The following is a 24,058-nucleotide window of genomic DNA, read 5'->3' on the forward strand; positions in this document are numbered from 1 at the left end:
AACCCACAGGATCATAAATTTGAAAACATTAAGTGGACTTTATTCTTCACAATTACTCTACTTGATTCTTGCATTGTAATCTGAACACGAGGCTATCCAGTTTCATTCTGTCATTAACAGGCATGTTTACAACAGTCCTTCCTATAGGACTGGGTTTGCCACCCTAGAACAGTACAAAAATGCATGTTCACCTTGGTAATCATTTGTAAACCATGTAGTAATTCTTCTCTTAGAATAAACCAAAAATACGGAAGTAGATGTTAAGAAGATACCTAAATCATTTTACTGGATGATTAAAACCAACAAATAGAAAAACAAAGTCGTGAAGCTTGAACATTAAGCTTAGTATTAGGGAAAGCTTAAGGGTTTCCTCAATGTCCTCACTTCAGTCTTAAGGGGGAAAACACTTGCTGGTGGCTGGAACCTCATCTCCTGTTCTTATTGGACAGCTGACTTCACCACATTTTGAATTGCTGGTCTTTTCCGGGGATTTTGGGTTAGTGGGGCAAATAACTTTCACAGGAGTTAAGGATTTGCGTAGAGTTTTACAGTCTGAGCAATTGTGTATTTGAACAATCCACCCTACAAGAACACATATATAGCTTCTTTTGCTTACAAAAACCTGCAAGGAGTAGATACTAAATCTCAATCTCTTAGCCATGCTCTTTGTCTTCTAGTTGGGGGCCTTTTGAGAAAACAGGGTAATAAATCACTCTCATCTCCAGAGAAAAAGTGAGTTTCTCTCAATATGTCCTCCTTACTGTCACGAAGTTAGTCAGCTACTTACCAATCTCCAGGTCCAGAAAATAGTATGCTGATTTCTGAAGCCAACTGAGAAATGTATTGGAACTTTAATACAGTTCATACCCCTTCACTGAAATTTCCTATCTGGATATTTAACCCATGAAACTAAAACTAAATGTGAAAGGAAGACAAAGCAATAATAAATTTTATTGCTTCATTTTAAAGAGTGAAAAGCCAAAAATAAAGAAATTCATATGGAAATAGCCAAAAAGAAAACCATAATATTGCACTTGATGAAATGTTACGTAGTGCTTAAAAATTATATTTATTTCAGGGAACCAGCAGTTAGCGTAATGGCTATGTCGCTGGACTCCTACGTAGTCGACCGCGGTTCGCGTCCCGGACCCGGTGGCTTAGAGCTCACACTGGGCGCGTGTGCGTGCGTGCCCAAGATCCCGAGAGGAGAAGGGATTGCAGTGTGACCATCGCCCCTGGGGGGTGATTTCTCGCTTTCTGTCTCTATGTGTCTCTCTCTCTGTCTGGCAAGCACACACGCCCTATGGTGAAAACCTCTCAAAAAAAAATTATATTTATTTAGAAAGTTATATGTATACTAGGCCAGGCATAAAAAGTAGGAAACACACTTGTGTGTTATAATTATAGCAATGTAAATAATCTATGGATAGAAAACAGGAATATGAAAATAACTTGTTAACAATTAATGTATATAGATAGTTGGACTTCAAATGTGATTTTTTTTCTATTTTCCAAGTTTTCTTTCTTTCTTTTTTTTTTTTTCTTTTGGAGAGGTTTTCGCTATAGGGCACGTTCACTCTCCAGACAGAGACAGAGAGATAGAAAGTGAGAAATCAACCCCCAGAGGGGATGGCCATGCTGCAATCCCTTCTCCTCCATTCTCCTCTTGGGATCTTGGGCACGCACGCACATGCGCCTGGCGTGAGTTTAAGCCACCAGGTCTGGGACACGAACTGCGGTCAACTACGTGGGAGTCCAGTGACATAGCCATTACGCGAACTGCTGGTCCCACCAAATTTTCTTTTTGAATGTTTATGTGAAAGGAAACTATGTTACATTAAAATGAAGATGTCTCATAGGCAGGAAGAAGCTAAGGAAGTGCCTGCTCTGACCTAGACACTGCTGGTCAGTGGAGATTCAGTTGTGAGCCAGATACCCGGAGTCTGCCCTCATGGAGGGTGCAGTTCAGTGGAGGAAAGGAGGCTCTCGACAGTCAGTTACTAAGTGAGGTGTATTCTCAATGGGGAGTATAGAGCAAGGATATTTTAACATGGGAAGAGTTTAGGGAAGGTCTCCCAGGTCAAGTGACACAGGCTGCGCTAGAAGACTGAGCAGTCAGCCTGTTCAGGGATAGATTTGAGAGTTTCAGACATGAAATGGCATGTGCAGGGGCACAAATTTAAGAGCATGGCTTATTCTAAGAACCTTAATAAATTCAGGGTGGAAGAACCCACAAGGAGCCTAGGGAAGATGATACCCATAATAAGATGATATCCAGCCATGTAACCCACAGGAAGAAATTTGGGTTTTATCTGCAAAGCAAGCAGAGACTGGCTTGGAGAGACTTAAAATGTTTAAAGATCATTTTTACCACACTGGCAAATAGATACAAGAAAGGGCAAGAGTGGACACTGAGACATTTAACAAGGGAGAGTAGGGTAACAATAATATAGGTAAGAGGTGAAGATGATGGAATCAAAAATCCAGGAAAACGCATTCCCTTTTTTTATATATAATTATTTTATTTTATTTATCCATTCATTTATTTTTTAATTTGACCAGAGAGAGACAGAGGGTGAGAGTGAGAGAGAGGAAGTGAGAAAGCAAGCCACCTGATTCAGGACTTGAACCCTGGTCGGCTATATGGGAGTGTCCAGCACCTTAACCACCACGTCACCTACTGGTCCAACGTATTCCTTTTATATTAGGATTAATGTATAGATGGCTTCAGGACCAGCAGATGGAGTAATGGTTACTTTGCTGGACTCCCGTGTAGTCTGTGGTTTGAGTCCTGGACCCGGTGGCTTAAACTCACACCGGGCACATGTGCATGCATGCCCAAGATCCTGAGAGGACAATGGAGGAGAAGGAATTGCAGTGTGGCCATCCCCACTGGTGGGTGATTTCAAATTTCTGTCTCTCTCTCTCTGTCTTTCTGGCAAGTGCGTGTGCCCTATAGCAAAAACCTCTTCCCCTTTCCCCCCAAAAAAATGTGTGTGTGTGTGTGTGTATGGATGGTTGATTTGGGGAACATCCCTAGTCCAAAATCCAAAATGCTCCAAAATCTGACGTTTTGGTGCCCACGTGATTCACGAGTGGAAAATAACACACCTCATGTCATAGATCACTTTTAAAATACTGCAATACAACATGATCATATAGAATTACTTTCAGGCTATGTATGTAAGGAGTGTATGAAACATATATGAATTTCATGCATGGAGTTGGGCATCACCTCCAATATTTCAAAGTGTGAAACAATCCAAAATCTAAAACACTTCTTGTCCCAATCCTTGTGTTTGTTTGCTTTTGTTTTTGTTTCTTATTCTTGTTTTTGTTTTGCCTTGGGGCATGTGAGACATGAGCAGGATAGTGAGAGGGCAAGTGAGAAATCACCACTATTCCCCCTCCCCAGAGGACCATGCTACAATCCCTTCTCCGTTCTCTTCTCAAGATTTTGGGCATACATGCATATTTACCCATGTGATTTTCAAGCCAATGGTCCAGGACCCAAACTGCAGTCAGCCATGTGGGAGTCCAGCACTTTAACCACCATGCCACCTGCAGGCCCCAGTCCTAAGGACTTTAAAAAAGGAATATTCAATTTGTAATTATAGTCCAACACTATAAACACTCTTATTTTGAAATATTCTAATTACATAGCACAAAACTTAGATTTTACTTTGAAATCTTAAAATTCCCTAGGAAAGGTTTTAAAACTCTTCAGGAGGAATAAATCCCGGGCTAACCCAAAATGAAGTTCATACTGTGAAAATGTCATGTACTATTTCAACACTTTGCAGAATCCAAAATGTTAACAGTTTTCCAGTGAAAGGATGATGGTGATGGGGAAATGGACAAATACAGTCCTCAAAAATACCCAGAAGGAGGAAAACAAACTAACACTTGGTTTGTTGACAATCTCTTTCTGTCACTGTGAGCTCCTTGAGAAACAGGGCACTAATATGGACCCCAGAGCCTGACACACTATAAGACACTGGGGAGTTCTTGTTGAATTAATGGATAAATGCATGAGTGATAATACGAATAACTAAAATAAGGAAGTTGTTTTAAGTTTCTTGTTTGAGGATTCTTATCCTTATTTTTGCTTTGCTTCGTTTTGGTTTTTTATTTTACCACAAGGTACATGTGCTGAGTGGAGAAAGAAAGGGAAGAGAAATCATCCTCCATGGGGCATGGTCATGCCACAATCCCTTCTCCATTTGTCCTTTCACGATTTTGGGCACTTAGGTACACATGCCCAGGAGTTCAGCCACCTTAACCACTATGGCACCTTAACCACTATGGCCCACTTTTCCAGGTTTTATTATTTTGATTTCCTGGCAGCTTTCTACCCCTCATGTCATTTATGGGTGTTTACTAAATAAATACCCTGATTTCTAAAGGAGGGACATGAGGAAGATAGTGGTTCAGGAAAGACTATCTTTTAAGTACTTGTCATTTAAAAATCGTTTTCTCCAAGCACATCAAAATTCGGCAAATTGAGACCTTGCCTTCTTTTCATGAGAAACTAGCAAGTCAGGAAACTTACATTCAAATATTTGTCAAAAATTCTATTTAGTTAAAATGCAGACTTTGTGGCCAAACATAACTTTGTAGATATGCGTTTACAAGGCTTATTATAAGCATTTACAAGAGCTGAAATTGGAAAAGGCCCACATTCCCAGAAAGGGGAGGGAAATTACATTTTTGTGGACTATTGTGTTTCAGGTGCTATCCTGACTGACCTCCTTTTCTAAATGAGGTCATTGAAGACATATATTGAGTGACTTACAAATGGTCTAGTGCTTAAGTGACAAACCCTGCACTTGAACTCAGATTCGTCTGATTTCAGAGTTCATGCTGTTTGTGCTGTCCCTTTTTGTTCTATGACTTAAAAATAAATAAATGAAAATTCATTTAAGTCTCTAGGAATGAGACATTGTACATAAATCCCTACTGAGGAAGATACTATAAGCAAAATTCTTTTGGTGATCTAGATCATGGCTATAAACCTAGAAGGGAATAAAGAGATGTGAAGATTTTCAACTTGACCTCTTCCTCCTCCTCTCACCTTAGTCTCTTAATTTGTAAGACTTTTTTAAATGAGTAAAACAAGACATTTCCTTCTCTGAGTGTTTGGCATTGGGATTGATAAAGACACCTTGTCCAACCTCATATTGAGTTGTTTTCAAAGTAAACTAACATCATGGATCTTATTATTATTGATTGACCAATGGATTCTTTCTCCGGCTTTCAAAGAGCTTGCTTTCTTCCTGTTTTCTTCCTCTTACATGCTACCTGTGTTCTATAAACATGGTTGGGACAGTGTTCAGCCTTTTCACAGGAGTATCTATTGGCCCTGATACTCTGAGTATCTTTGTCACATTTGTCGCAATTGATGATGGTGTTCCCATCTGCCAGGCATATGGAATTGGTGGTGCTCAACAAATCTTTGTTCCAGTCTGGTCTTAGAGAATATTTTGGAATTGTTTTGTAAATTTTGTCTTTCCTCTCCTGTGCCTTTGTTGCTCTCTGTCTCCATTATAACAGCTATGGAAATCTGCTTTGGAATCTAATTTAATGATGTATGTCTTCTCTCTTTAAACTGAGAGCTCTAGAGGACAGAACCAGGTCTCCTTTGTCTCTGTATGTCCCTCCCTGTGGCCCCTAACAAGGGGAGCACAGCACCTTATACAGAGGAGTAGTCCATATGCCTGTCCATTGGCTTGAGTCCTACACCGTCTGATAATTATAGGCATGCAACCAGAGAGGTTCTGAAAGTAGATTAATGAAGAAGGTAAATTTTGTGCTACCATTGATCCAGGAGCCTCCATAGAGAAAATTATTAAAGACTTATGGATTTTTGTTACCCTTGAATGGTATTTTGAAGAAAGCTTGGATTCCCACATTATTGGAACCACATTTTATATAAATAAAAACCAGCTATAGTTTATAGTTTCTAAGAGCTCTTAGGATTTAATCATCTAGGTTTTTCTCAGATAATCCCAGCCTTGATAAATAGTCTAGTTGAATTCAAAAACAGCAGTAATACTAACAATAGTAATATTGTCTTATATTTAAACTAGAATCAAGAATTGTATAGTTGTCATCTGGCTTAAGCTGGGACAATTCACAATCACACAGTTGATAGGATCGTGGCTAAGAGATTGGGATTATCACTGCTAGTGGCCAGAATGCTTGTAGAGCCTCTTTGCCTCCAGAAGTATTTGAAACTGGTTATTTATAAAAGTTACACATTTGAATCCACCTCAAAAAACATATTTATTAGACATTTATTCTATATTGTCACTTTCATGATACCTTTGGCCTTCTGCTTTCTGTAGCTCAGGTTTCTCAACAAATTTGGTAATGAAGTTCCAGTGTTGGCAGTTCCAGTGAAAATGCTGGAATGTGGGGCAGAGGACAGATCCATCTCTGAAAGAGTCAAATTAAAGAAAGGGGCCTCTTAGGTACCTGGGCTGTTTAGTCCTGGTCCCAAAAATAGTTAGAGGGGAATGATGTTGGAAGGGTCCCTCCACCAGAGAGAACTCCATTCAGTCTATGGTTTATCATGTTTTCATACATTTGGACCTTTTTCAGGTAAGCCGTAACTTTGAGCTGGTTGGACGGGTTAACTTGGATCAGCTGGAACAGATGAAGGAAAAAATGGAGAGTTCCAGCAGTGATGATGAGGACAAGGAAGAGGAAATGAACAGCAAGGCTGAAGACAGAGGTTAGTTTCCTCCTGGCCTCTTAGGCCCAGATGGCATCCAGCACATCCATGGTGAGACAGAAGGGAGGCAGGAGGTTGTCATAGGAGTAACAGAAGGAATGATCCTTCTTAGTTAAGCAGCAGAGCAGACTGCCTCTAGAAACACATCAGGGGCTATGTCTTTGTAAACTATTACCAGCTATAGAAACTCCAAGAAAAACAGACATTTTCTCACTAATTATAGATTTATGTTTGTTGAAAAGTATATATGGCAGTAATTTGTTTTTAATAAGGAAAATTGGTGTCTAAGGAATCTTCAGAGTAAGGACAGGCAGACAGCAAGATGGATAGTACTGTAAAGCTATCGAGGAATGAGAATAAACTTTCAGCTGAGTGCTCATTTTAAATTACTGCTACTGGGGGATACTCTGCCGTGGTTGTAGAAGGAGGCTGCAAAGAATTTGAGCCTTCTCCATATGTCTGTCTGTGTGGCCCTCTTAACACCCATGGTGCTCTGTTTTTGCTTTGTAAAGGAGAGAGACCACAGCTTTCATTCAGCCATGTGCTTACAGTATATTCTGGGGAAAGTTACATGGGATTTTTGTAGTATTTTCTTGATGTCATATGAGTCTATAATTATTTCAAAATAAAAAGATTTTCAAAAGTATATTTAGTTGTGGATATACATTTATGTATTACAGAGTTAGTGTTCTATATACTGTTCAACATGGAGAACAGAAGTCTTCAGCTATACATAAAAGTGTATGGTTTGGGATATATTATTCCAGTTATTTGTTTTATTACTGTTGAGTTGTTTGCATTTCTTATATAGTTCAGATATTAACCCTTTATTAGGTATTTGGTTTGCAGATATTTTTCCCATTCTGTAAGATGTCTCTCTCTGTTGCTTTCTTTAGCTGTTCAGAAGCTTTTTAGGTTGATGTCATCCCATTTGTCTATTTTTACTTTTGTTGCCTATGCTTTTAGGTTCATATCCAAAACAACATAGCTCAAGCAAATGTGATAGAGCATTCCCCTATGTTTTCTTCTAGTTGTTCTTATCATTTCAGGAGTTAAATTTAGGTCTTTAATTCATTTTGAGCTCACTTCTGTATGTGGAATAAACTAAGGCCTAATTTCATTATCTGCATGTGGATGGTCTCTTGTCTCAACACCATTTCTTGAAAAAACTGTCCTTTCTCCACTGTGTGGCATATTTAAAATTAATTGACTGTAAATCTGTAGATTTATTTCTGAACTTTCTATTTTGTACCATTGGTCTGTATGTCTGTTTTTATGCCAGTAGCATGGTATTTGATTACTCTAGCTTTGTAGTAGATTTTAAACTCAGGTAGTATGGTGTCTCAAGGTTTATTCTGTTTGTTCAAGATTGCTTTGACTGTTCAAGGTCTCTGGTGACTCCATAGATTGTCATGAAGATTAAATTAGGTGACATGTAGGACATTCGCCCAATTCCTGAAACATAGTAATCACTTAGTAAATGAGAATGCAACAGTGCAAGTACTATTATTATCATTTTAAAAATGGGGAAATAAAGCCTTAGAAAATTTAAGAGCTTGCCTGAAGTTGAAGGTGGAGGGAGGAGTTGGGACACTGGAGGATGAATTTAAGTTAGGTCTTCTGACTCCAAAGGCAGGATGACTTATAGAATATACTACATTTCCATCCCCTTGGGGCAGTAAAATGTTCATTGAAGGGAACTTGGTCCTGAAATCTGTGGAGTCAGTGGCCCTTTGAGCCTTGCTTGGAGGTGCACTTTTGTGGGGAATCTTTGTGGTTTTGTTGGTATTGTATTTTGTTGTTGTTTTTCTGCTTGGTCAACCTACAAGTCTAAGGAAGCCTGTTTGGTGTGGGCCATTTCCCTCCCAGGTGTTCCCTGTTCTTTTTCCTGACCTGCTTTTATCTTCCATTCTGAAGCAAGGACAAGAGACCTTGAGTTTGTAAAGTGGGGTTCAGTTTGGCCCAACCAAGACAGGCAGCAGGACTGGCAGTCAGAGTGTGCTAGCTTTTCCAAACCCCTATGCCTGTGGTCAACCCAAAAATATATAGACAAAATATCCTTACCATATAGATTGATTGCTTTTAAAGTTACTACTTTTAAGGACAAGTAGATGGTGTAATGGTTATATCACTGGACTTCCGCATAGTCGAAAGTGGTTTGAGTCCCAGACCCGGTGGCTTACTCACGCCAGATGCGTGAGAACGCATACCCAAAATCCCAAGAGGAGAATGGAGGAGAAGAGATTGTGGCGTGGCCATTCGCACCCCACCCCACCCCCAGGGGTGATTTCTCATTTTCCACCTCTTTCTGTCTCTCTGGAGATCTTACATGCCCTATAGCAAAAATCTCTCACCCCCAAAAAATGTTACTACTTTCATTAGAAGGGACTGTATTAATCCTTTCCTCATATATAAAATGGCTGTGATCTGAGAAGTAATGGCTTTTTTTTTTCTTTTCTTTCTTTCTTTTCTTTGGAAAAAAATCATTTCATAAATATGGTCTTCATGATGAGTTTCTAACATCTGTGCACTGTTACCAGAGTTCTCTAAGAGAGGACTTTTGACAGAGGGTACAAAGGCTCCTTTCTCTTCATGGTGCTCTGTAGCCTTGCTGTTCCTCTTCAGGAAAGAAATTATTCCTCATTGGATATTGATTTTTTTAATCTCTAAAACTGAACACATGTGATTTTAGAAGTTATAAGCATTATGGAGGCAAATACCACTTCTTATCCTTCTCCCCGTGTCTCCAAAAACAAACAAATGAACAAACTAGAAGAAAAAGGATAACAGTTGAGATATGTGGGGAACCCCAGCAAATTTCCCTGCCTCTCCATCTTGGCTTCCTCCTTTTCTTGGGCAGAGTGGCACCAGACCAGATTGGTTTGACTGCAAAGAACTTCATGGTCTCTGTATTTAACTGGAAAAGCCTACTGTCCACATTTATGAGCTTTAACCACATGGAGGTTCGGGGGAGAGTCCTAAGGGTGGAGAAGCATGTATTCCTCTCAGAAAGTGGGGGATTTACATGAGTAACTTTCAGTAAAGTTAATGAGAATTAAAAGCCTAAATCCTCCCTTCCCCCTTGCCAGTCCTTAAAAGGACAGCCTCCTTTGTCCCATCTCCTTTGAATACCTAGAATCAATTTTCCACCAGCTAGGTGTATTCTTGCCAAAAAGACGAAGCGGCACACAATACCCTTAGGGTGTTTTTTCAGACCTTCTGGCTTCCAGGAGCAGAGGGCGGTTGGTGGCTTTAGTGCAGCTCTCAGGCTGATGGAGAACAATTTGCAGTGTGACAGGTAATGAGTGGCCTCCTCCTTTGAGGATGAAACTTAGCCTGTGCAGTTGAAAAAGAATAGATGACTGGTTTCATGTTTCCTAAGGGTAAGGAGCAAGTGCACCAGGAACAGTCCCCTTGTTGGCAATGTAGACTTTGATCAGACACCCTCATTTAGGAAGTTCGCAGCCTCGTAGCTACCCTTTTCCTAACCTCCTTTCCAAAGAAGAAAGCTGGAGAGAGAGAGCCACATCTAGATGATCTGCTGTCCTGCCTAGGAAGCTCGAAAGGAATTTGAAAAAAAAAAAAAAGAAGAAGAAGAAACCAGGCATGAAGAAATCAAAATTAACCCAAGCAGAATCCTCCCCACCCCCCTCTCATTATGCAGTTGGGGAGGAGTCAGGAAGGCATTCTGTTGATTTCTTGCCCAAGATAATCCCTGCTAAGGAATTAATGCGCAGAGCAGATGGTGCTGTCTCATTTCCAATGAAAAGAATCAAGGAAGATAGTCTGTGCAATTATTTTTAATGGCTTGTGTGGTGATCTTCTTAATTTGTGAGAAAATGTTTCATCTTTTGTTAAAACTGGCCCCGTTCACATCGCTTTTTGTGCTGAAGATTAAGGCTTCTCAGAGCCCCCATCCTGTTAACATCATCCTGGAGGATTTTATTAGAGGGAGTCTTTCAACCAGGAGACTTCTTGTCACATCTTAAATGTGGAGGCCCAGAGTAATCAGATATGTAAAGATGATCAGCATTTCCCCATGTGCTGCCCTCACTTTGCAACGTGGCTGCAGAACTGTCTAGGTCCTACTGTGTATTACCCACATGATTATTTGGCCCTCCGTGGTATAATGAAAGACATATGGGCTTGGGACACAGGATGACACAAAGGCCATATAAGCTCTCGTCTTTGAGTTTGCCAGGAGGCGTGACCTGAAAACAATTAACCAACCGACGATCCATATTTATCAGCTCTGACCTGTGCCCAGCACCATGGAGGACAAAAACAACTAAGTTAATAGTTGATGTTTACAACAGATCCGTCCAGAAATGTCTATATATCCTCACATTCATAAATACTACCCATTGAGTAAATGGCAGGTAACTGGCCAGGATCCCTCAATAACTGGGGACATGGTTTTTGGACCTGTCCCTGGTTATTCAGCTTCACATTCAGCTAGGTTCTTGACTTGTAGGTGTAATTCAGTGCTCATAATCCACTTTGAGATGTTGATTCTGATATCCATTACAGGTGACTACAAGTCCTGAGCCTTTAACATCCCTTGGAACAAATAGAAAGCCTACATATAACCTTATATGGTGCTTTCAGTATCCTATCTTCTTTTTAGTAATCTAAGATAGACTCATGTCAAGTAGAAAATGAATAGGTGCTCAACTCTGAGGCGCAGTACCAGAGGAACAGAGAAGAGACAGATTAAATAGAAAAGAAACACTCAGATGTCTATGGAATGGGCAGAAGGGGCTCTTTGGGCTTGAAAGACCCAGATTGTTTTTGATGGAGGCTATTGGGGAGGTGCGAAATGAATGGAGAAGTTTGAGGCACAGGAACCAGGAACAGTTCTTGAGAGCTAGTCAACAAATATCCTTAGGGAAAAGTCTTCAGAAAGAGTGAGGAATCTGGAAATTGCTTTTACCACATGGCTTTACAAATGAAGGTAGGGAAGGGGCTTTTCTAATGAATGTTGACTTATCTATTCTACTCCCACAGCACACTTCTGCTTTCTCTTCACAGAGCTGATGAGATTTTCTGACCATGGGGCTGCTATTAACACTGAGAAGCGTTTTCCATGTGAATTTTGTGGACGGGCGTTTTCACAGGGCTCTGAATGGGAAAGACATGTGCTAAGACATGGCATGTAAGTTGGGCCTTTCCAAGAACACCTGTGCCCAATGTGAGAGGGCGGGGAAAGGGAATCAAGGTTTCTCTTTTGGTTCCCCTGGCAGTACAGAGACACTTCTATGCCACATTTCCAGGCCAGAGGAAGAAAGGCAATTTTGAGGAGCCAGGTTTCTCCTTCACTGTTGGTTTTTTAAAATGGTCACCCAGCCACAAGTCGAATTTGGAAAAAAAAAAATCACTTTTATGAATGGTCAATCTCATTCAAGCCCACATGCAAAAGTATAGTATTCTTCAGCCAATGTCCTTTTTACTTTTTATTAGCATGACGTTCTATGATACAGTGTGAATCGGGGTCAAAAGACCTAGCTTCTCTTCCTGCCTTTGTGGCTGATTCCCTGAGTAGCCTTGAACATTTCCATGCCTTAGGGACAGAGGCAACTACTGCCCACCTCCCAGGTAGGTGAGAGAATGCTTGTAAATTACTTACAAAATCCTCGAACATAAACTTGTCCCCTCAATGAGGCAACCTTAATCCACCAGACACAGAGAGAGCCCAGGATTTGAACTTTTCAGGAGAAAATGCCCCTGGAATCTCAAGTACCTAGATCTTGGAGAATATAATTAAGTTTCCCAAGACATGGGTTCCATCATCACCCTTTTGCTTTTTGTTTGTTTCTGTGATTTCTTTTTAGAATAAATCTTTAGTACTTGAGTTGTTTTAGTCTTAATAAATATAGCCAACCTCCAAGCTTCTGAGTTCAACTAATGAGCTTGAGCATAAGAAAATTCTTGCAGTTACTACATATGACCCAGTAGAGAAGGTGACATGTTACGGTAATCTATAACCAAACCTGGTATAACCAAAATGTGGTATAATAATGGATGCTTTTGTTTAGCTCTTTAAGAAGATACAGAAAGACATGATCTGAGCATGACATATAGCAAGGATGAATCATGTGCACTTTAGTCATACATTCATGGCATTGTTCAAAGGAAACCCCAAGGTCCCAAAGCTTTTTGTAAATTTCTTTCTTTTTCGTTTGTTTGTTTGTTTTTCCTCTCATGAGAGAAAGAGAGAATGCCACGTTCTCCCCTTCCCCCTAAGACTTCCAGCCAGCCAGTATATTCAGGTTGACCTGGGAAACCAAACCCAGGGCGTTCCTGTAAGTCTCTGTCTCTTTTTGATGGAGGCTATTGGGGAGGTGAGAAATATCATGCAGTGGCACCCTACTGCCTACACCACTATGACTGGCCCTCCCAAGGCTTTTTTTTTTTTACAGTGAGGGAAGTAAGCACAGTCGAGTCATTTTTGTTTAACTGGAAAAAATAATATATATATTCATTTTTCTCTTCCCTAAATGTGTTTCCTAGGGCATTGAATGATACCAAGCAGGTGAGCAGAGAAGAAATGCATCCAAAAGAGATTGTGGAGGACAATGATAAGATGCCCTCCATAGAGGAAAAAGAAGATGATGAGGCAATTGGGCTAGACTTTTCCCTAAAGAACGAAACAGTAGCCATCTGTGTAGTAGCTGCCGACAAATCTCTCCTGGAGACCGCAGAGGCCAAAAACGAATAAGTGTTTGGTGATATTCTTAATCAAACCTTACTTGAACCATGATGAAAAAGTGGGAGGGCTGGCTTGGGCTGAGAAGGGAGGGACAGAAAAGAGAAGACAGAACAAAGCTGCTTTTTAGAACTGAACAATCTATTTTCAAAGCACTGGTACCTGTGTGAGTGAGTATGTAAATTAAAGTTATTTAACTGGTTGGAATATGTGGCTCCTTTTCCATCACTACATCTTTCCTTCTGGATCTTCATCGTGGAAGTTGCATTTGTTGCGGAATATACGGAGGCACCTCCCATGGGCACGGTGCACTCCGTGGTGGTCTTGGACAAGTATGTGGAAACAGAAGCTCCGTGACAGTAGAAGACTTCTCCTAGGGGAACAACTTTTTGACGCACAACTTTTGGTGCGTTTTTCTAGTTTTAATACCTTAAGCTTTTTCAAGACCTAACTGCAGCCGCTTTGGGAAAAAACAAAAAAAAAAAACAAAAAAACAAAAACAGAAAATGAAAAACTGCTTTGCATAAAACAGTCACCTGTTTCCTAGTACCTCAAACTTAACCAAGGGAATTCTCTGCATTTGTCAGTACTACCTGTCGTCATTGTGGTTAAATGTAGAGAGAACTGCTGGGCAAGATGGTGAATGGAGAAAGAAAAAAAAAAAGAGTTTTAAAGAAAAGGAACACAAATTGTGCTTAAAATCCCCACGTGGGTTTTATTTCTTAAAATACTGTGATTTTTTTAATTATTTTAGTAAAAAACAAAACAAAAAAAGAAACAGACTTTAATTATTAGATAACTGTTTGTGAATTGTCATCCTTTATTCCAGGTAAGCTGTTTATTAGTGTTCAACTATAATTTAGAATTTGGTAGATTCATGTGAGCTAATTTTAAGGTGATTGTGGAGTTTTGTTTGCCACATGTTTATTTTCTATCAATTTGAGTGTTACAAACACAGCACAATTCAGTTTTTCATATAAATTGTTTTTTGTGTGTGTGTTATTGTTTTGATTTGGGGGCAAGGGAGATTTAGTTTTTTGTGAATAGGAATGTTTTTATTTTAAACATGGAAATAACAAAGATGTTAACTTTCTTTTTTTATTTAACTAAAGAACCAAACTTTCGGCACAGCTATGCAGCTTGTGGGCCAGATGAGGAGGTCCTCTTCACCCTTTTGTTGCTTGTCAAATTAACACATTATCTGTCTCACACAATTTCTGTTAGGAGGGGCTGGCTTTCGTGTGTGTGATCTTAAAATCTGTGTTCTCTTTTTGTTTGCATTGTGTTTTACAGGGGTTTCTCATTTCTTTCGGGGGGACAAGGGGATGTGTTAGAATCCCATTCCTTTGGTGAGAGTGAACAAGAAATAACATATATCCTACAAGGAGCCTGGAGAACTACTTCTTTTTTTTTTTTTTTTTTTTAATATAACTGCCAGCTGCTCTGTTTCCCCATATTAACTTTTTAAGGAGGGAGCAGCTTAGACTAAATCTAAGTCTACGTTTATAATATGTTATGATTGTGAACAAAGGGTTTCGTTCCAAAAAGTTGAACAGAACTTTTGTTGAAGCCTAGGTTTTAGAAGCCTGTGTGTGTGTATATCTGGGTGTGTGTGTGTGTGTGTGTGTGTGTGTACAAGTGTGTGGGTGAGTCCTTTGGTTTTCATGTTTTGTTGTGTTTTTTTTGTTGTTGTTTTTTGTTTTTTGTTTTTTACTTGGAAGGGTTGGGAGGGGGGAGGGAAAAAAGGGAAGGGGAATTGCTGAGATGACAGTGTCCCACACAGCTTCAAATAAAATCCATGGAAAGATGTTGCATTTGTGGAATAAGTGCTTACTTGAAAAGCATGTTCTTCTTTTATTTTCTTGCTGTTAAGAATTTTTATGTAGGATGTTTATTTTAATTTAATTTTTTTTTTTTTTAGGGATAGGGGCCATCATGTGGAAACCAGAAAATGGGGATAGTGTGTACTATCTGGGCAGAGATTCATTTTTGTCTATATTTGTTTTTAATTGGCCTCATTTCAAATGTATTAAACAGTTCCATACCTGGATTGGGTGTTTGTAATGGTTACCAAAAATACAAACAAGAAAAAAAAAGAAAAAGAAAAGAAAAAAAAAAAGAAAATAATTGTGACATGCTTTTATCACTACTTTATTTTTCAAATAACATGTAAATATTGTAATCCATTGGATTTTGTTTTGCTAACCTGTTAATAAAAATATGGGACCATTATCCTTTTAACAAGGCTAGAATGTCATTTTTTTTTCTTTTTTCAAACATATACCTGATATTTTGTGGCCGCACATTTTGGATGCATTATTATAATTCTGTTGACTGTAATGACATAGAATTTACAACGTTTTTGTTGTTTAATTTATACAGAGGACATTTTTTTCCAGAGCTTGAGAGAAGAAAATAAATAGCAAAATGATACCCCTGTTGACCCCAATAATCAGTGTTTCCCAATACTTGATAAAAGATAGGGAGATTCTGAGTCTTTGAAGCCAAGGGTTTAAAAACAAAAAAAAATAAATAAATAAAACCAACAAAAAACACAAGTAGATTATTCAAGTCGTTTGCAACATACATTTTGTAATGAAATGTGAGAAATTAATAAAGAATTTTTTTCACATGTGTCTATGTGCATCTGTTGTAAATCATTTACAGATATGACTCCAGTTATAAAATACAGAAATGATAGAGCACTGTCTTTCAATGCATGTTCAAGAGAGAGATTTCAAGCCATTGAATCTATGCAGGTATGGAAAGAAGGGTGAAATGAAGGCGAGGTGTGAGCTGGGTTTTTAAAATGTTAATATCACTGCATCAGGTATTCATCACCAACTGGGAGGGGCAGTTATGCAGGGAATGTTTTCCATCAAAAATGTGAATCAAAATGATATATGACACTTCAGGAGGAGGACATGCCAGTGATTAAACTTCCATCTGGGGACCCTGAATCCACGAGCATAGTCATTTTAAACAAACTGCAAGTCACAACCACAGAAGAGGCTTCATTTCCCCATTGCCACTCTTGGTTCATGAAAGCCTGAGCCACAAACTATCCTACTGTGCATCCTGGACTAATTACTATCACCATGAACTTGATCTTTGAGTGACCCTGTTACAAATTTTAAAAATTAATAGTCATTAAACCTAGAGGAGTAAATTAAAAGCAACAGCATCAATTATTAAACTCAGAGCTCACTTACACTTTCTGCCTCTACCAGTGTTAGGAAATGAGTGACACTTGGGTAATTTGTTCAGTTCATTGGAAAATGTTGATTCTCACCTTTTCTTGTTCCCTTTATCCATTTTTTGGAGTGATTTTTGTTCTAGGGTGTGTGTGCTTGCTGGAGAGACAGAGACAAAAAGTAAGAAGTCACCCCTTCAGGGGCATGACCATGCCACAATCCTTTCTCCGTTCTTTGGGGATTTGGGGCATGCACGCACACACCTTGCTTGAGTTTTAAGTCACCAGGTCTGGGACTCACTGAAGTCAACTGATGTGGGAGTCCTGGGATATAACCATTACACCTTCTGCTGGTCTCTCCTTTATCCCTTTTACCAAAGAAAATTTTTAAGAGTCTTAGAAGAGTGTGCAACATAATTAGAAGAAACAAAATGAGATAAATCAGGACTCAAAGGGTAAATGAGGATTGAGTAGCAAAGATGCTCAAAGAGTGTTGACAAAAATGCATTCCATGGGGCCATACATAAACCACATGTTTGGCTCTGACCTTGCCTGACAGGCATGGCAATAAAAGGATCCATGAGAATCATATTTTTAGTAACTTTGTTGCCAAATACTCAAGAGATTCTCAACCTTTCTAGGACTGCAGGTTGAGAACTAACTTAATGAACTCTCTCCTTTGCAAAAGATAGCTGTTCTCTCATGACCATCAAATATTTTATGAACAATTTTTTTGAGTTCTAATCTCTACTCCCACTTTGTTTTATGTAGAACAAGTGGGATGTATTGATATATTAGTCATGGTAGAGGCTGCAACCAGGCAAATTCTGAAATCACTGCTTTTACACAATACATGTTTGAATCTTACACAGATTATTAATCAGGCTCTGTGGGTAGCCCTTTTACCCATTGACTCAGAAATCCAAGTGACCACACCTGAAGATGCTGTCATCTCATCACTGCAAACTTAGAGATGTTCTCACCACTCCCCTGCCTCATCTAGGAATTAGTGTATATCACTTCCTGTCTCATTAAATAGGCTAGAGCAGGTCACATGGCCCCACCTACCCATAACGGGGTTGGGAAATGTGTGGTCTAGTCTACCAACATGCCCAGAAGCTAGCAGCTTTTTACCATAATCCAGAACTGATAGAAGTGTTCCTGTGTAAACAGGAGAAAAGGGAGAAACCCTCTGTACTTGGGGCCAGCAGGTGGCACCATGGTTGAGGGCACTGGATTCCCGTATGATGTACCACAGTTCGAGTCCCAGACCTGGTGGCTTACTTTCTCAGTTTTCCTCTCTCTCTTTTCTTTCTCTGTTTTTCTCTCTCTCTCTCTCTCTCTCTCTCTCTCTCTCTCTCTCTCCATCCCTTTCTGGTCAAATTAAAATATATAAATAAAATAATTATTTAAAAAAGAAGAAGAAAAAGAAATCTTTTGTTCTTTGGAAAGCACAGGACACTGATCTCAATACCCATACATTTGACTAACCTTTGTGAATGAATATTTGGGACCATAGCCACTGTGTGACAAACACGACAGGTATGACATGGCATGTATTTTCTATTTGTTCATTTATGTATTTTGCCATAGGTGTATGTGCTCACTGGAGAGAGAAGGAAAGTGAGGAATCCCCCCGGGGGATGGCCACTCCACAATTTATTCTCCTCTTGGAATTTTGAGCTCACACGTGCATACACACACACACCCCTGACCTGATTTTCAAGTTGCCAGGTCAGGGACTCAAACCGTGGTTTGCCATGTGAGAGTCCAGTGCCTTAACCACCACGCCATGATACCAAAGCTAACAATGTGCATGTATTTTCTGACAGCTCACAAATAGGATAAAGAGGAAGCACTTGGAGAAGTGAGACTACCCCTTTGTGTGGTTGTTGGCAACCTTGAGAAGAAATACAGTCTTGATGGTTAATGTGTTTTTTGTTTGTTTGTTTGTTTTCCATCTAAACACATTTGATTTAGAGAGGTATATAAGAAATTGGTCACCCATATGTTTTTGGTGAGTCTTAAGTCTTAAGCCAAACAAAAATTACTATAGAATATGTTCTTTCCTTGCAGTTATCCTTATTTATCCACTATTTGACCACCACTGTGTCAGCTCTCAGAGAAATGAGCTTGGCATAACAATGCTCTCTCTCCTTTTTTTCTTATAAAAATGTACAAGAGGGTTGAGTTTTAAGGATTGGAGAAGCATTTCCTTGAAGAATTTGTTTTTAAAGGCTTCTGTTTACTATTACTACAGTAACAGTAATAGGACAGTATTTGAAGAGACATCAAGATAAAGTCACTAATACTTCCTACATCCATAACCAGGGATGCTCCCTACATCCATAGCCAGGGATGCTTCTACCACTTGGATTCTGGTACACCTTTTACAAGGCTCTACTGGTCAACAATTTTATAACATAACTTTCTTTTCACATAATATTAACATTTTCCATGTTGCTATAGAATCTTCATAATTAAAAGTGTTCATAGATGCATATGAATGGAAATACACAACTATAAAACTGAGTAACTGAATAGTCAGGTTTTTACTATTTTGCAATTTTGTAAATAATGATGGAGTTAACCTCTAGCCTGTCACTTCTCAGCTACTATTTTGAGATAATTTTACTCAAATAAATTTTTGGAGGTATAATTAACTTTCAGAAGGGTGTATTAATTTCACCAACACCAGCCATGGATGGAAATCGTAACTTAATCATTCTCCAAGATGCGCAAAAGGGAGGGTTTCTATAGTATGGGCAGGAACATAGGTTCTAAAGTTGGGCCCCCTGCACTTAATACCAGTTGACTAACTTATTAGTCATGTGCTCTCAGGCAAGTTACTTAAACCCTTTTGTACCTTGGTTTTCTCATTTGTAAAATGACAATTACAATATTCCATCATGCTTCCTGCATTTATTTATTTATTTATTTATTTATTTATGGAGAGGTTTTCGCTATAGGGTGTGTGTGCTCGCCAGACAGAGACATAGAGAAAGAAAGCAAGAAATCACCCCCCAGGGGGGATGGTCACGCCACAATCCCTTCTCCTCCATTCTCCTCTCGTGATCTTGGGCATGCACGCACACGCACCCGGCGTGAGTTTTAAGCCATCGGGTCCGGGACGCGAACCACGGTTGACTACGTGGGAGTCCAGCGACATAACCATTATGCTAACTGCTGGTTCCCTCCTGCATGCTTTTATTGCTATTTTAAAGTCACTAGACATTTCACCACAGCCAAGATGTTCTCAAAGGAGAGGCTGATCTTCAGATTCAGCTATCTCTAAAGTAATATTAACTCTCAAAAAAAAGTCTGCTTAATGGGAAAGAGAAGAATTCTTACCCAGTTTTGTGTGACTCAGGACCTGACTGAAAGCTATGGTACCAAAGCTAACAATGTGCAATGATGAATTATCTTTGTTGACTTCTTTTAGGGATTACATAAGCAACTTACAAAACAATAGAAGGTCATTTTAAATTATGGAGGAGGAGTGAACTGGTTGTCAAGGATGAGAAATTCTCAGTATTGGAAATGCCAAACCATGGAACAAGATATCAGGTGTGTGGTGTATGCCAGGGAGAAAAAAGGGATGGAGCGAACATTTCAGGCAGAGAAAGTGGCACTTATCCATTGAGGTGAAAATACTGAGTATGTGTCCTGGGGACAACAGATATACTAATAATCCATCAAAGAATGTAGAGAGGAAAGTCAAGGCTGGGAACTGCCAGTTAGGAAATTCACAAGGGCCTTCAATGCCATGCCAGTTTCATTATAAAGAAGTGGAGGTAAAGATTGTGAACACAATAAAGAATTTTTACAGGACTTGACAGAATCAGGTTCAAGTTTAATAACATATTTGTTGAATGAATGTGAGGTTGTTGGTAGCAGACTCAGTCATTCCCACCCCTATTGTTTTTACTAACATAGGCAGAGACACAGAGAGAGGAAGATAGCACCCCCTGATGGCTTGTGATCATGCCACTATCCCTTTTCCTCTATTTCTTTATTCTCTCAGGATTTAGGGCATGGAACATTTCCCCTGCATGTTTCACAAGCCACTGGGGCCATGGTTTGTACCTTGATCTGTGATGTGGGGTCCAGCTTCCTTAGCTACTGGCTACAGATTCAGCCCTGAAGCCTAATTTTAATTGGAGGGGTAATGTACCCAGCTTTTAAAACCACCTATATTTCTTGGCTTCCTTTGCAGTTGGAGTAGCCATTGAGCAATAGAAGCAAAGATCTACTAAAATTTTCTGGGAATTTTTTTCTTTCCAGATGTTGGTACTACCACATTCTCCACATTACTTTCGTCTCCCCTCTTCCATGCTCTCCTCCTTTTGTGTTTTCTTTCTGGACTATCTTCTGGCATGGGATGCAACCATGAAATAACAAGGTAGAGGTGCCATGCTTTCTTTTTGTTCTTTAAGAATTATTTACTTAATTTTATTTATTATTATTTTTTTTAAATTTGCTACAGGGCACATGCACTCACCAAAGAAAGCGAGAGAGAAGGTGAGAAAGCAAGCTGCCAAGTCCAGGACTCAAACCACAGTTGGCCATGTGGTTTCTTTCTGGACTATCTTCTGGCATGGGATGCAACCATGAAATAACAAGGTAGAGGTGCCATGCTTTCTTTTTGTTCTTTAAGAATTATTTACTTAATTTTATTTATTATTATTTTTTTTAAATTTGCTACAGGGCACATGCACTCACCAAAGAAAGCGAGAGAGAAGGTGAGAAAGCAAGCTGCCAAGTCCAGGACTCAAACCACAGTTGGCCATGTGGGAATCCAGTGCTTTAACCACCACGCCACCTATAGTCCCATACTTTCTAAGGTACTGCCTACTGGTGGATCAGAAGTTGAAGAAGGCTGAGACACTAAATGAATTGTAGGAGTGCTCTAGGAGCCTGCATGGCTTCCACTGAATTTCTTTTTCTGGGTAGGGTTAGAAAGGGGAAAGGTATTTAGTTAAGTCACTGTTATTTAGTTGTTTGTTTACAACTGAAAGCAGTTTCTAACTGCTACAAAGCAATAGCCAGCTTAACAGAAGACAAATTCACTGCAATTGCATTCTTTAATTAAGTGAGCCTCCTGAATGAAAAGATTCCAAGAGCAAAGGTAAGATGGAAGACTGTGTATTGACTGAGCCTGGGCTGGTGATTTCTTTTCTTTTCTCTTCTTTTTTTTTTTTCAGGTTTTGCTATAGAACACCTGCACTAGCCAGAGAGAGAGAAAGTGAGAAATCACCTGCCTGGGGGGATGGCCCTTTCTAGCAGCTCTTTGGATGGGGGAATTAGACCCAGGTAGTCCCTTGATGTCAGAAGACCTAAGGGACCAGCAAATGGCATAATGATTATATTGCTGGACTCCCACATAGTTGCTCATGGTTCAAGTCCTGTACCTGGTGTCTTTTTCTTTTTTTAAACAATTATTTTATTTAACTTTATTTATTCTGATTTATTTATTTTAATTTGACCAGAGAGGCACAGAGTGAGAGAGGAAGAGAGAGAGAGGGAAAGTGAGAAAGCAAGTCATTGGGACTCAAACCACAGTTGGCCATGTGGGATCCAGTGCCCTTTACTACCACGTCACCTGTCAGCCGCCGCACCCAGTGTCTTAAAATTCTCTCCAGGTGCATGTGCATATATGCCCAAGATCCTGAGAGGAAAATGGAAGAGAAGGGACTGCAGTATGGCCACCCCTCCTCCAGGGGCTGATTTCTAGCTTTCTGTCTCTCTGTCTCCCTCTGTCTCTCCAGCGAGCGCACACACCTTACGGCAAAAGTCTCTCTGCAAACAAAAAGACAGGTTATGATAGGTACTGCCAGTAGGTGGAAAATCTAAGGAACCAAAAGGGTCTCTCCTGCCTCACTCTTCTCTTTCAGCCTCAGGGAGGAAACAAAAAGAAACAGGAGATGAAGTTTTGGTAAGAAAGTTCCCATAAGCTTCCCCAGCAGGGCAGGTGTGACAGCACTGGATCATAGAGATCATACAATGCCTTGAACTATCATGCTTATCATTTCCTGAAAATGTCCGTTGCTTTCCAAATGACTCGCCCTCCATGTACTGTCAGTGCTAAACTCTTTGTCTCTTCTGGGAATTACTTGCCCTTTAAGACTCAGCCTAAATGCCACTTCTGATGTGAAGCCTTCCCTGACTCCCGGTGTGTCAGATGATATGGGTTATCACCCTCTCACCTATCCTTTGTCTTAATAAATATTTATTAGAGAATCATTGTGCTCCAGAAACAGTTCTAAATCCTTTATACACATCATCTCATCTAGTCCTCATATTGGTTTTCCTAGGCCTGTTGTAACAAATGACCACACACTTGGTGCCTTAAAACCACAGAAATGGGAGCCAGTAGGTGGCCAGGTGGTTCAGGCACTGGACACCCACATGGCTAACTATGGTTCACGTTCTGGTCTGTGCAGCTTGCTTTCTCACTTTCTCTCTCTGTCTCTCTGTCTCTCTGTCTCTCTCTGGTGAGCGCACATGCCCTGTAGCAAATTTAAAACTAAGAAAAATAATAAATAAAATGAAATAAATAATTGTTTAAGAAAAAACAAATCCAGGGACCAGTGTAATGGCTATGTCACTGGACTCCCACATAGTCGACCGCGGTTCCCGTCCCAGAACCGGGGATGTGTGCTGGGCATGTGTGCATGCGTGCCCAAGATCCTGAGAGGAGAATGGAGGAGAAGGGATTGCAGCGTGGTCATCCCCCCTGGGGGGTGATTTTTCGCTTTCTGTCTCTCTGTCTCTCTCTGTCTGTCTGGCAAGCGCACATGCCCTATAGTGAAAAACCTCTCCAAAAAAAAAAAGAAAAAGAAAAACCAAATCCACAGAAATGTTCTGGGGTCCAGAAGCTGGAAAATCAAGGTGTCAGGGGGTTGGATCCTTCGGTAGACTCTGAGGGACAATCTGCTCCATGCATTGCTCCTATTTCTGGTGGCTATGGCAACCTTTGGTGTTCCTAGCCTTACAGATAACATTATTCCAATCTCTGCCTCTGCCTTCACAGCACTTTGTCCTCTATGTCTCTGTGTATTCTCCCCCTTCTCTTATTGGACCACCCTCACCCAAAATAATCTCATCTCAAAATTCTCAATAACATCTCGAAAGACTCCAAAGAAGCCCAGACTCACAGATTTCAAGAGGATATTTCTTTGGGGAGATTATCATTCAATCGACTCCAATCCTCCTTACAAACATATAAAGTGACTACTATTATTAGCATGATTTTACAGATAAGCACACTTAAGAATAGGTGCAATAATTGCCTAAGATTCACAACCCAGGAAGGGTAGAGCTCTCCAACCAGCCAGAGTGAAATCTCTTAACCACTGCACTGTAGACTTCTCTTTGTCTTATTCACTTTTGTCTCCCTAATGCCATACTCAGAACCTGGCCC

General features: G+C 39.9%; 1 protein-coding gene across 6 annotated transcripts in view; it reads left to right on the top strand.

Annotated features, from left to right (window-relative positions):
• ZNF462 (zinc finger protein 462) overlaps nucleotides 1–14,106 on the top strand; it is a 158,659-nt gene extending 144,553 nt beyond the window's left edge. For all 6 annotated transcript variants that reach the window (XM_027772674.1, XM_027772673.1, XM_027772675.1 and 3 more), the window contains 3 exons: nucleotides 6,604–6,736; nucleotides 11,768–11,891; nucleotides 13,247–14,106. In XM_027772674.1, the coding sequence (XP_027628475.1) occupies nucleotides 6,604–6,736; nucleotides 11,768–11,891; nucleotides 13,247–13,454 (465 nt within the window). In that variant the 3' untranslated portion in view covers nucleotides 13,455–14,106. The remainder of the gene's footprint in view (nucleotides 1–6,603; nucleotides 6,737–11,767; nucleotides 11,892–13,246) is intronic.
• Nucleotides 14,107–24,058: the final 9,952 nt, after the last annotated feature.

Source organism: Tupaia chinensis, unplaced genomic scaffold (assembly GCF_000334495.1).
Source record: "Tupaia chinensis unplaced genomic scaffold, TupChi_1.0 Scaffold000291_1, whole genome shotgun sequence".
NCBI lineage: Eukaryota > Metazoa > Chordata > Mammalia > Scandentia > Tupaiidae > Tupaia > Tupaia belangeri.